The 13,686-nt window shown below is 44.0% G+C and overlaps 1 protein-coding gene across 3 annotated transcripts in view; it reads right to left on the bottom strand.

Moving 5' to 3' along the window:
• fbxo31 (F-box protein 31) overlaps window positions 1–12,403 on the bottom strand; it is a 32,107-nt gene extending 19,704 nt beyond the window's left edge. For 2 of the 3 annotated variants that reach the window (XM_072280057.1, XM_072280058.1), the window contains exons 1-5: window positions 12,129–12,403; window positions 8,430–8,501; window positions 7,233–7,319; window positions 1,803–1,879; window positions 249–416 (exon numbers count right to left, since the gene is read on the bottom strand). In XM_072280057.1, coding sequence (XP_072136158.1) covers window positions 249–416; window positions 1,803–1,879; window positions 7,233–7,319; window positions 8,430–8,501; window positions 12,129–12,360 — 636 coding nt within the window. In that variant the 5' untranslated portion in view covers window positions 12,361–12,403. The remainder of the gene's footprint in view (window positions 1–248; window positions 417–1,802; window positions 1,880–7,232; window positions 7,320–8,429; window positions 8,502–12,128) is intronic. The other variant, XM_072280059.1, reaches the window with a different exon arrangement.
• Window positions 12,404–13,686: the final 1,283 nt, after the last annotated feature.

The following is a 13,686-nucleotide window of genomic DNA, read 5'->3' as shown; positions in this document are numbered from 1 at the left end:
AGGGGTGAAAGGTTACTGAGGAAAGAGGAATACAGTTAGATACTATGATATTACTGAACGGTAAAGCAGGCTCAAGTGACCTAGCTGCCTCCTCCTGCTCCTAAATCACACATAACCAAGTCACCACCTTCTCTGTTCAGATACAGAACTCCCAATTCTCTATGAGATGGGCTGAGGAGAGGTTAGAACAGGAAGGGTTTGGATGCATGAACAAAAAGAGGTTGGCAATCACTGTGTTTTACTCCTACCTGTATGTCTCCCTTGTGAGAACCTTTGTGACCGTACATACATTCCACTTGCGCCTTATTCTTTTCCCACAGGTGAATTCGAAACAAGGGCTTACAACGCATGGCGTCGTTGACATGGGGATCATGAGGAGGCAGATGCATCCATCCAATGATAAACAACCCATCGACCTGCGAATTCATCAGACAAACTGCAGTCAGAATCCCATGACATTATATTGTCCCCGTCCCTGGCATGGTTACTTATCACCTCAGTCTATAAACACACTACCCACATTCCCACCCCAGTCTCAGGCCACAAGTACTAATTGTCCTCTAATCTCACCACTAAATCTGGTCAAATAGTACAGCACATAAAGACAAAAGCAAATGCAAATTCAAACTCAATGCATTAATTGCTCAATGTATACACACTACAGCAAGACCACTACAGTGATCAGAGGGGGAACCAACTGCCCCACATCTAACGCAGGGTGTTATGATTAGTCAGGGCATGAAGGGATACGGGTGGGGGGGGGAGGCAGGGGATTGGGGCTGAGGGGGAAACGGATCAGCTATGATGAAATGGCATAGATTTGATGGGGCGAATGGCCTGATTCTGCTGCTATATCTTATCTCTGCTTCTGCTCAACTAGTAGAGGATCTTGTCAGCCAAGAGTACAACTGCCAACCACAGAGTCGTTGAAGTAGAATTGTAGAGAGCTCAGCAGACAGAATGTTACGGCAAACCATGGTGCAATCCAAAAACAAGGTGAAAATGGTTCAAAGCAGCCTTTGACTAAATTTGTCACTAAACCACAGAGAAATATTAGATACGTGATCAAGAAGCTCAGACTCTTATACAGAAAGGAAAACAAGTACAATGGGAAGAGTGGGATTAGTGATGGGGGAAATGGGTTATTGAACGATCATGACTCCAGAGAGAGTGGAATATCTAGGAAGACTACAGAGAGCCGATTAGAAAGAGGGAATACCAATTTGAAAACTGGAAGTGAGCACGAGATGATTTCTCGTCAGTCTCCCAGTCTGAAGATTTTATCTGTAATCCCTGCAGGAACAGTGAAGCTACATGGAACGTGGTCTGAAATCACCTCAGAGTATGCCTGTAACATGTACAAATTTAAGGCAAATGTGCATGGATGAGTTTCAACAAGAATTTTGATCTTAGAATTGGAGAGATAGAGTGGACAGCCAGAATTTTTTCCCTCAGGGTGGAAATGGCTAATTATGAGGTGATTGGAGGGAAGTACAGGTGGATGTCAGAGGTAAGTTTTTTCTTTATAAACACAGAGAGTGGTGGGTGCGTGGAACACCCTACCAGGGGTAGTGGTAAAAGCAAATACATTAAGGAGATAGGCACATGGATGAGGGCTATGTAAGTGGGAAGGATTAGATTGATCCTATAGCAGGTTAGAGTGTCAGCACAACATTATGAGTCAAAAGGTCTGTACTAAGCTGTGCTGGTCAATGTTCTATAAAGAAACAATTCAACTGATTCTGAAAGGATTGTGATTGAAATCAAGAACTGGGTGATAAGATGTGAAATCATGTACTTACAAGGACATTGAGTAGCCCTCCATATGGTCCGATGTCCGGCTGCCACAGACCCAGGATGTTCCGGTACGGATGCAGCACTGAAACACAAAAGAGTGGCCCCAGAACTCACCAAACCTACGATGCACCCGGTCACATATCACTAACTGGAGCCAGCAAGGAGAAATGCACTAGAATCAGGTCTGATTGGCACCGTCAGTGAAGTGGGATTTTGTCACAGGCACTAAGCTCTGTGCAGATTAGCTTAGGCCCTCAGCCCTGGGCCATGCCTTCCGTGCTGTTAATTGGACTAATGGTTATTTCTGCGCAAAGCTGCCAGTAAGTTTAAGGTTTAGTATCACTAAGAACTTAATTCAACCTCAACAGTTACCATATGACAGGATGCAGCTTAAATCTTCAATGTTTTGCAGGATGCACTGTTGCTTGGCAATGGGAGCACATCACCAATTCCTCATCCAATCACAAAGCACTTATTACCCAACGAGAGTCTTTCAGCAAACGTGATTGGCTGCCTAGTGTGGGTAACTTCAATCACCACTCAGAGTACAACCTACAGACTCACTCTTTACAACTTGTTCTCAGTATTATTTTTTAATCTGCACTGTCTATCCTCTTTTGCACATTGGTTGTTTGTCAGTCTTTTGTTTATGTATAGTTTTAAGGAATTTTTTTATTTCTGTATTTTTCCTATAAGCTCCTGCAAGAAAATGTATCTGACTTTGATAATATATATGCACTTTGATAATAAATTTATTTTGAATTTGATTGCTCCTGCTCCTTGCCATCTGGGGAGATTACAAGACATAAAGATCTTCAAGAGCCTGCTGATAGGGAGAGTGTCAAGCTGCACCCAACTTACTTGCAATGCCAAGTTCACCGAGCTCTCTCCCCACCGCCCTGTTCACCGAGCTCTCTCCCCACCAATATCTTTCTCAGTTACACCCAGCACAGTCCCTGGGTATTCCCTGTCACAATAGTGCAGGGAGCACCCACACCACAACACTGCATCCAGCATATCCTTGGAGATAACAGAATCAGCAAAGGGTGATTTCCTGCAATTACACACAGTGGAAAACGGTCAGCAAAAGAGCTGGGCACAAACAGTTAATCCAATTCCCTCAACCTAAATCCCCTAAAATCACTCAGCGTACAAGCAGCCAAGCTGACTTTTAAACTCAAGGGGAACTAAAGTCACTGTAATGCCTTAGCTCAAGTAACACAAAAGAAAATTATTGCCTCTTGGAATGTAAGAACCCAATATCAAGCAGGAAGATTGGACAATGTGATAAATGAAATGGAAAGACTAAAGATTAACATCATGGGAATTAGCAAAGTTCGTTGGATAGGTGCTGGAACCTGTCAGAATAGAAATAAAACACTTAATTTATTCTTGTGGAACATCCCATACTAATGGAGTAGGAATTCATATGGATGAAAACATGGCAAAAAGTGTTTTAGGACATTGGGCAATATCAGAAAGAGTGCTCCTTGTTAGATTCACAGGACAACCATTTGATTTAGCAATTATACAGGTATATGCACTCACAACAGATGGAACATATGAGGATATAGATAAATTCTATGAAGAGCTTGAACAAGCAAAGAATGAATGCAAATCTCAAGATATTGTTATTGTCATGGGAGATCTAAATGCTAAAGTAGGACAAGGTGCTGATGGAAATACCACAGGAAAATTTGGACTGGGGAAAGAAATGAAAGAGGTGAGAAATGGGTAGAATGGTGCAAGATGAATAATCAAGTCATTATGAATACCTACTTTGAAAACCATCCAAGATGCTTGTAGAGCTGGAAAAGTCCAGGTGATAGCACCAGAAATCAAAACCAAAGATTTAGAAACTCAGTGACTCAATGGTCCCACAAGGATCTGTTCTGGGACCTCTACTTTTCGTGATTTTTATTAACGACCTGGATGTAGGGGTAGAAGGGTGGGTTGGCAAGTTTGCAGACGACACAAAGGTTGGTGGTGTTGTAGATAGTGTAGAGGATTGTCGAAGATTGCAGAGAGACATTGATAGGATGCAGAAGTGGGCTGAGAAATGGCAGATGCAGTTCAACCCGGAGAAGTGTGAGGTGGTACACTTTGGAAGGACAAACTCCAAGGCAGAGTACAAAGTAAATGGCAGGATACTTGGTAGTGTGGAGGAGCAGAGGGATCTCGGGGTACATGTCCACAGATCCCTGAAAGTTGCCTCACAGGTGGATAGGGTAGTTAAGAAAGCTTATGGGGTGTTAGCTTTCATAAGTCGAGGGATAGAGTTTAAGAGTCGTGAGGTAATGATGCAGCTCTATAAAACTCTGGTTAGGCCACACTTGGAGTACTGTGTCCAGTTCTGGTCACCTCACTATAGGAAGGATGTGGAAGCATTGGAAAGGGTACAGAGGAGATTTACCAGGATGATGAAGGGTCTCGGCCTGAAACATCGACTGCACCTCTTCCGAGAGATGCTGCCTGGCCTGCTGCGTTCACCAGCAACTTTCATGTGTGTTACCAGGATGCTGCCTGGTTTAGAAAGTATGCATTATGATCAGAGATTAAGGGAGCTAGGGCTTTACTCTTTGGAGAGAAGGCGGATGAGAGGAGACATGATAGAGGCGTACAAGATATTAAAAGGAATAGATAGAGTGGATAGCCAGCGCCTCTTCCCCAGGGCACCATTGCTCAATACAAGAGGACATGGCTTTAAGGTAAGGGGTGGGAAGTTCAAGGGGGATATTAGAGGAAGGTTTTTTACTCAGAGAGTGGTTGGTGCGTGGAATACACTGCCCGAGTCAGTGGTGGAGGCAGATACACTAGTGAAGTTTAAGAGACTACTAGACAGGTATTTGGAGGAATTTAAGGTGGGGGCTTTTCTGGGAGGCAGGGTTTGAGGGTCGGCACAACATTGTGGGCCGAAGGGCCTGTACTGTGCTATACTATTCTATGTTCTATTAAAACATATCCAGGTGCAGATTGTAATAGTGACCATAACCCAGTAGTATGTCATGTAAAAGTAAAACTTAAAAAACTAAAGAAGCAAAAATCTGAACAATCCCTTGACTACTCGCAATTAAATAAGAAAACTTAAGACAAAAATTTACAATTGGAGTATGGAATAGATTTCAAAGTCTAGAAATAGAATCTGTTGAAGATGATAGCACTCATGTAGAAATGAAATTTAACTCTCTGAAAGATGCCTTGGTAGAATCAGCAAAGTCAGTGATTCCTAAAAAAGAAAAAAGCACAAAGAATAAATGGACGACAGATGAAATCAAAAATCTAATGGAAGAAAGGAGACGGAAGAAAGCAAATCCTATGGAATATAAGTCATTAGATAAAAAAGTTGAAAGCCTATGTCAAAAAGTCAAAGAAGAACAGTTAAACCAGGAATGTGAGCAAATAGAAAGAATCCCTATTACTGATCCAAAAAGGTTACATCAACAAATCAAGAATATCACTGGTAAAAAGCTCCTCTGTTCTTCAGGTGGATGTTTGAAAGCAAAGGACAGTACCATTATCATGGAAAAAGATGAGATTATGAACAGATGGACTGAGTATATTCAGGAATTGTTTGAAGACGATCGAGGTGAAAAACCAGAAATTAAGAAAAACATTGAAGGTCCAAGTATTTTTAAATCTGAAGTTCGTAATGCAATAAATAAGATGAAGAAAAGAAAGGTAGCAGGTCCTGATGAATTAGTAATAGAACAAATTATTGCCCTTGAAGATTATGGAATTGAAAAATTTACTGATTTAATCAATGATGTTTGAGACAGGAATAATACCAGAAGAGATGAAAAAAATCATTTATCAATCTTCCCAAGAAAGCTGGAGCAATAGAATGTGAATTACATAGGACCATAAGTTTAATGAGTCATATCACCAAGATACTTCTAAGAATTTTGATGACAAGAGCTAAAAGTAAGATACAAGCTGAAATAGGTAAAGAACAACGTGGTTTTGTTTAAGACAAAGGTACAAGAAACGCAATATTGATGTTAACAATACTATCAGAACAAGCTATTCAAGTGCAAAAAGATTTGTTTGCTTTATCAACTACATAAAAGCATTTGATAAAGTGAAGCACAATAAGTTATTTGAAATATTACAGAAAACTCTAGATCTAGATTCGAAAGACCTCCGCCTAATCAGAAATCTGTACTGGGAACAAACTGCCGCTGTAAGAATAGATGGAGAAGTGAGTCAGTTTACGAAAATCAAGAGAGGCATTAGACAAAGGTGTGTTTTCTCCCCTGATTTATTTAATGTGTACAATGAAACAATATTACAAAAAATAAGAGACATCTTGGGAATCAAAGTTAGCGGTGAAAACATCAATAATTTCAGACATGCAGATGACACTGTGTTAATTGCAAGTTAAGGAAGAACTACAAAACTTAATTGATGTAGTTGTTGAAGAAAGTGCAAAAATGGGTCTATCTATCAATTGCAAAGACAGAATGTATGGTGATATCCAAAAAGAAGGAGAATCCTATCTGCAGGCTGAGAATAAACAGGAAAGACATAAAACAAGTACAGAACTTCTGCTACTTAGGAAGCTGGGTGACATCAGATGGCAGGTGTGACATGGACATCAAAAGAAGAATAGGGATGGCAAAAGACACCTTTACGAGAATGAAGACCATACTGACCAATACTAAACTAGGCATGACAACCCGCCTTAGAGTACTGAAATGTTACGTTTATCCAGTTATGTTATATGGCTCAGAATGTTGGACAATATCTAGTAACATGAGGAAATGAATTGAAGCAGCAGAGATGTGGTTTTTGAGGAGGATGCAAAGAATTTCATGGATGAAACGAATATCTGATGAGGATGTCATGAACAGAGCAAACATGAAAAAAAGGCAACGTGACTTCATTGGACATGTGATTAGGAAAGAGGAGTTAGAATGCACGGTAATTATGGGGAAGATTGAAGGGAAGAAAGCAAGAGGAAGACAACAACAAATGGTGATGGAGACAGCAGCCAGAGAACTGGAAATGAATACCAATGAATTGATCCACTTGACCCGAAACAGGAGTGTATGGGTCATGGCAGTCAAAGCTCAAACTGGGTACAGCACCTGATGATGATGATGAATGCCTTAATGCCTTCTCCTGCTCCAACAGGAAGAGTGGAGATCACTATCTTCAACCACCCCATAATAGACCTGTTACCGCCCAAAGTCGCAATGAGAGGTGAAGACTGGCGCCTTGATGGAACAGTGGGCTGTACAGAAAGGCACCTTTGGAACAACTGCAATGACCGGTGGGTTAGTGCCTTTCTTTCGGATCAGGTATCCTGCCCAGTATCTGAGAGAGGGAAGTCTTGCTGCATGCATCTACTGTTAGTGCAGCATTACACACAGCAGTGAAACAGGATGACTAACTGTCATGCAGTGCTCATTAACCAATGAAACTATGGTACATACAGTGAGTGTACACATCGCGGTGATCCACCTTCACACAGTCAGGAAGCAACTTGACGAACCTTGCCGATTTGAGCCGCGGATCAACACCTAAACACACAGGTTAATGAGACTAGACTGAACTCTGTTCCACTAACATTCTCACATCTCCAGTCAAACTACTGAACCCACAAACTCAGCATACTTGCACTCAAACACCTCGAGAAATTCTCTTCAAAAGCTGATGCAAGCTCCACCTCAGAAGGTCTGAAATAACTCACCCTTCCACAATACCACTTGTAACAAAGCTGAACTCAAAGTGAAGGTGAAAGGTCATGGGCTCTCCATGCCACTACATCTTCAGAAACACATGCTCTACAACCAAGAGCTAAGAAAATAAACTTGGCGGAAAGCAGAAGCAACTGCACCCTACTATCTCCCAGGTGTGGACAATAACATTCATACTACAGTCATTCAATCACAGACCTGTCAGCATGAGGACCAAGCATTTGACACAACTTGTCGACATAGACCAAGTGGACTGAACGGGACACTACACTGCCTCATGAAGCACTTTCGGATATGAAGACCCATATACATTATGATCACGACATCCAATAGCTCAGAGAATATCCAAACCAAAAAGAGAACTGTTTCCTTTTGCCACATCACTAGACATCTATGTGACTTACGGAAGGAAGCAACAGTGGCTATTTTCTGCTACATTTTTGAAGTAAATGTTTTATCAAATCACACAAAACAGTAACAGGCCATTCAGCACACCATCTCTATGCTAACCATCCTGTACCCAGCTACACTCACCCCATTCCCCAGCACTAAGTCTACCGAGCCTGGGTGCCTGAAGTGACGGTCTGATGTTGAGAGCACCAGCCTCCTGCACCTCCAGCAGTGAACTCACAATGCAACCACCCTCTCAGCTCGACTCGACACGACAAGGTCACTCAGGATAGTCTTGGTAGAACTGACCAAAGGATTTAGGGTTTCTCCAATCCTCAATGTAACAGAAAGCAACAAATTTAACCACATTCCCTCACTCGTCAGCTTCGAAAGATTTGACAGCCAATTGCCATACTAGACCTAGAGTAATCAGGCCAAGGTAATGGTCATCGTGCTCTGGAAGATGTCAAGATGTCCACTGCCTCAGGCTCAGGAAGTATTCAGAGGAACCAATCCTTAAAATGAGATTTGATCACTACTTACGTTTAATGTACAAGTCACGGCAAGCGATCCCCACTGTCTCCAGCTGCCGTAGATTTTCCGAAACTCCATATTCTATAAAAAGTTTACAGGTGAAATTAAAATTGTCTGGAAGTGTCTCACAGTTATACCATCTAAGAGCTACTACGATGAAATGTATTTTTAAAAACAACAGAAAATCAGCACAAAATGCTGGAATTCCAAGCAACACACACAAAATGCTGGAGGAACTCAGCAGGCCAGGCAGCATCAGTGGGAAAAGAGTACAGTCAATGCTTTGGGCCGAGACCCTTCAGTATTGTTAACTGTTCTGCTTGCTCTTCCCTGGTTATTTTTGGGGGAGGTGATCAAGGCAAATCCATCGTCAAAGGATCACTGTGGCACGATCATTGACTCGCTAGGCCGTATAGCCTCCTCTCATTCAAAAAGCAAGGAGCTGCTGGAAATCCATACCTTCCCTGGTTTCCTTCATCCAACCACTGGTTACATCCTGGGAGAACTCCTGGCAGCCAAATCCCCAACTTGGGGCTTGGACTATATATATTTGTGAGTGACTGTATTTTACTGATTTTCTCATATTCGCTTGCTGTCTTATACCGTATGTGCTCTGTGTGCCTTGTGCTGTGAGAGACTATTGGTACTGTGTTTTACACCTTACCTCTGGATTAACATAGAACATAGAAATAGAGCATAGAACATAGAATAGCACAGTACAGGCACTTCGGCCCACAATGTTGTGCCGACCCTCAAACCCTGCCTCCCGTATAACCCCCACCTTAAATTCCTCCATATACCTGTCTAGTAGTCTCTTAAATTTCACTAGTGTATCTGCCTCCACCACTGACTCAGGCAGTGCATTCCACACACCAACCACTCTCTGAGTAAAAAACCTTCCTCTAATATCCCCCTTGAACTTCCCACCCCTTACCTTAAAGCCATGTCCTCTTGTATAGAGTCCACTCTATCTATTCCTCTTAACATCTTGTACACCTCTGTCATGTCTCCTCTCATTCTCCTTCTCTCCAATGAGTAAAGCCCTAGCTCCCTTAATCTCTGATCATAATGCATACTCTCTAAACCAGGCAGCACCCTGGTAAATCTCCTCTGTACCCTTTCCAATGCTTCCACATCCTTCCCATAGTGAGGTGACCAGAACTGGACACAGTACTCCAAGTGTGGCCTAACCAGAGTTTTATAGAGCTGCATCATTACCCCGTGGCTCTTAAACTCTATCCCTCGACTTATGAAAGCTAACACTCCATAAGCTTTCTTAACTACCCTATCTACCTGTAAGGCAACTTTCAGGGATCAGTGGACACGTAACCCCAGATCCCTCTGCTCCTCCACACTACCAACTATCCTGCCATTTACTTTGTACTCTGCCTTGGAGTTTGTCCTTCCAAAGTGCACCAGCTCACACTTCTCTGGGTTAAACTCCATCTGCCACTTCTCAGCCCACTTCTGCATCCTATCAATGTCTCTCTGCACTCTCTGACAATCCTCTACACTATCCACAACACCACCAACTTTTGTGTCATCTGCAAACTTGCCAAACCACCCCTCTACCCCCACATCCAGGTCGTTAATAAAAATCACGAAAAATACAGGTCCCAGAACAGATCCTTGTGGGACACCACTAGTCACAACCCTCCAATCCGAATGAACTCCCTCCACCACGACCCTCTGCCTTCTGCAGGCAAGCCAATTCTGAATCCATCTGGCCAAACTTCCCTGGATCCCATGCCTTCTGAATTTCTGAATAAGCCTACCGTGTGGAACCTTGTCAGATGCCTTACTAAAATCCATGTAGATCACATCCACCGCACTATCGTCATCTATATGCCTGGTCACCTCCTCAAAGAACTCTATCAGGCTTGTTAGACACGATCTGCCCTTCACAAAGCCATGCTGACTCTCCCTGATCAGACCATGATTCTCTAAATGCCCATTGATCCTATCTCTAAGAATCTTTTCCAACAGCTTTCCCACCACAGACGTAAGGCTCATTGGTCTATAATTACCCGGACTATCCCTACTACCTTTTTTGAACAAGAGGACAACATTCGCCTCCCTCCAGTCCTCCGGTACCATTCCCATGGACAACAAGGACATAAAGATCCTAGCCAGGGGCTCAGCAATCTCTTCCCTTGCCTCTTGGAGCAGCCCAGGGAATATTCCGTCAGTCCCCCGGGGACTTACCTGTCCGAATGTATTTTAACAACTCCAACACCTCCTCTCCCTTAGTATCAACATGCTCCAGAACATCAACCTCACTCATACTGTCCTCATCGCCATCAAGTTCCCTCTCATTGGTGAATACCAAAGAGAACTATTCATTGAGGACCTCGCTCACTTCCACAGCCTCCAGGTACATCTTCCCACCTTTATCTCTAATCGGTCCTACCTTCACTCCTGTCATCCTTTTTTTCTTCACATAATTGAAGAATGCCTTGGAGTTTTCCTTTATCCTGTTCGCCAAGGCCTTCTCATGCCCACTTCTTAAGCTTCTTTCTAGCTACCCTATATTCCTCAATAGACCCATCTGATCCTTGCTTCCTAAACCTCATGTATGCTGCCTTCTTCCACCTGACCAGATTCTCCACCTCACTTGTCATCCATGGTTCCTTCACCCCACCATTCTTTATCTTCCTCACCTGGACAAATTTATCCCTAACATCCTGCAAGAGATCCCTAAACATCGACCACATGTCCATAGTACATTTCCCTGCAAAAACTTCATCCCAATTCACACCCGCAAGTTCTAGCCTTATAGCCTCATAATTTTCCCTTCCCCAATTAAAAATTTTCCTGTCCCCTCTGATTCTATCCTTTTCCATGTTAATGCTAAAGGCCAGGGAGCAGTGGTCACTGTCCCCCAGATGCTCACCCACTGAGGGATCTGTGACCTGACCCGGTTCATTACCTAGTACTAGATCTAGTATGGCATTCCCCCTAGTCGGCCTGTCCACATACTGTGACAGGAATCCATCCTGGACACACTTAACAAACTCTGCCCCATCTAAATCCTTGGAACTAATAATGTGCCAATCAATATGAGGGAAGTTAAAATCACCCATGATAACAACCCTGTTATTTTTGCACCGTTCCAGAGTCTGCTTCCCTATGTGCTCATCTAAGGCCCGGCACACTCGGCAGCCATTCCTGCCCCTGAGACATCCAAGTCTATGTAATGGTCACATCATAGTTCCACGTACTGATCCACGCTTGAAGTTCATCATCCCTGCTTATGATGCTCCTAGACACATCTCAAACTCCCTGGCTAGTGCATCTTTGCTCTATCATCTGTCTATCCTTCCTCACAAACTCCCTACAAGCTGTCTCTACTTATGCGCCAACCGCCCCATCCTCTGTCTCTTCACTTCGGTTCGCACCACCTGCAAATCTTGTTTTGTTTGCCTATATTCGTGCATGGGTGAATGACATTTAAACTTGAAAAAGCTCCTCCCTCCCCACCTCCACCCAACACGTCCCTCCCCAAAAATCACTGCCGCTCCCCACCAAAACCCCTCTCTCCCGACCCAACAACATCCCCACGGACCCGCTCCCACTCCGGGAGGCCCGGCCCCGACACTCTCCCAGCAGCTCCCCTGCTTTCCCCCCGGCCCGGACCCGACCCTCTCCCACCAGCTCCCCGGGCCGGCCCCGACACTGTCCCACCGTCTTCTCCCCGCCAGCCCGGACCTGCGCGGCACCGCCTCCTCCAGATGGTGTCGGTGCTGAGGATCTGGTGGAATTTCCTGCAGGCGGCGGCCAGGCCAGGCAGACTGACCCCGGGCAAGAAGCAGAAGATCTCCACCAACAGCTCCGGCGGCAGATCCAGCACGTTGCGTGGCGGCCCGGCGCCCGGAGCCGAGGACCGGGAGTCCGAAGTAGCCGCTACCGATCTGGGGCCCACCGCCGCCCTCTGCTCCATCCCGGTACTGTCTCGGGAGCGCGCCCGCCGCGCCGTGACGTCACACCCGTGCGCGCGAATGTGTTCTCCAAAACCGCGCCCGCGGCCTCTTTACGTCATCATCGAGAGCGGGTACGTTTGTTCCGTGCCTCATAGTTGGCCATTGGTGCCGTGGAGTGGCCAGTGGACAGGGTTAGGATGTGGGTCAGGGCGGCAGTGTAACTAGGGGTCAGAGCCAGTTGCTTCATAGTCATAGGCCAGTGGTCAGGGCCAGGGCTGTGATGTGATCAGCGGTCCGACCTGGGTGTGCCTTACAGGTCAATGGTCAGGGTCAGGTGTCAGGACCTGTGTGTGTCCAGGGGACAGGATCTGGGGCAGTGGTCAAGATTAAGATGTGAGCTGAGGCCAGGGCTGTGATGTGTCCGGGGTTGAAGTGTGACTGAAACTCTAACTCTGTTCACAGCCTGTAGTATGGAACCTTTTGATAATCCAAATACTCTTACTGGGTATGTACATGAAAAACTTAATTTGATTTCAGTTGAGTTCTGAGGGTGATGTTATAATTATGAGGGACTTTAATTTCCCAAATATCAAGTGGGAAATATTGACTAATGAGTTACAGGAAAGTGAATTCATTCAGTTATTGAAGAATGGTTTTTTGACCCAGTACATTAATGCAATAACAAGAGGGTAGGCCTGTCTAGATTTGATGCTGTAACAATCAGTGTAGAATTTTGAATACCAAAGTTGTTGAGCCTTTAGGAACAAATGATCATAACATTGTTAGTCTCAAAGTTTTTGGGAGAGCATATCAATAAAAACCAAAGCCATTATAATAGAATTTCAGAAAGGCAACGTTTGTGCAGATGTGGCAAAGACCCCAGAAGGTAAACTGGAAGGGACTGCTCGAGTCAGATGAGGAACAGTGGGGTTATTTTAAAGAGGTAATACACACAGTGCAGGTAATGCTCATACCCAAGATTGGGAGAAGCAATAAAGATCAACTACATGGATGAATAAAGATTTACATAAAAATTATTGAAGAAAAGACATCTATATAAGGAACATAGAAAAATAGTAATGATGTTAACTGTAGGGCTTATGAAAATATCAAGAGAGGAATTCACATGGCCAAAGGCAGGTTGAGAAGGATATTGCTGAAGATACTGGGATCTACAAGTGAAGAAATGTCACTCCACTTTTTAAGAAAGGAGGAAGGCAGCAAAAAGGAACTTATAGATCAGTTAGCCTGACCTCAGTGATTGGGAAGATGTTGGAGTCAATTGTTAAGGATGAGGTTATAGATCATAAGATATAGAACCATAGAAACTACAGCACATAAACAGC

This window comes from Mobula birostris, chromosome 15 (assembly GCF_030028105.1).
Source record: "Mobula birostris isolate sMobBir1 chromosome 15, sMobBir1.hap1, whole genome shotgun sequence".
NCBI lineage: Eukaryota > Metazoa > Chordata > Chondrichthyes > Myliobatiformes > Myliobatidae > Mobula > Mobula birostris.
Note: the sequence above shows the minus strand (reverse complement) of the source record. Positions and strands in the feature narration are given on the sequence as shown.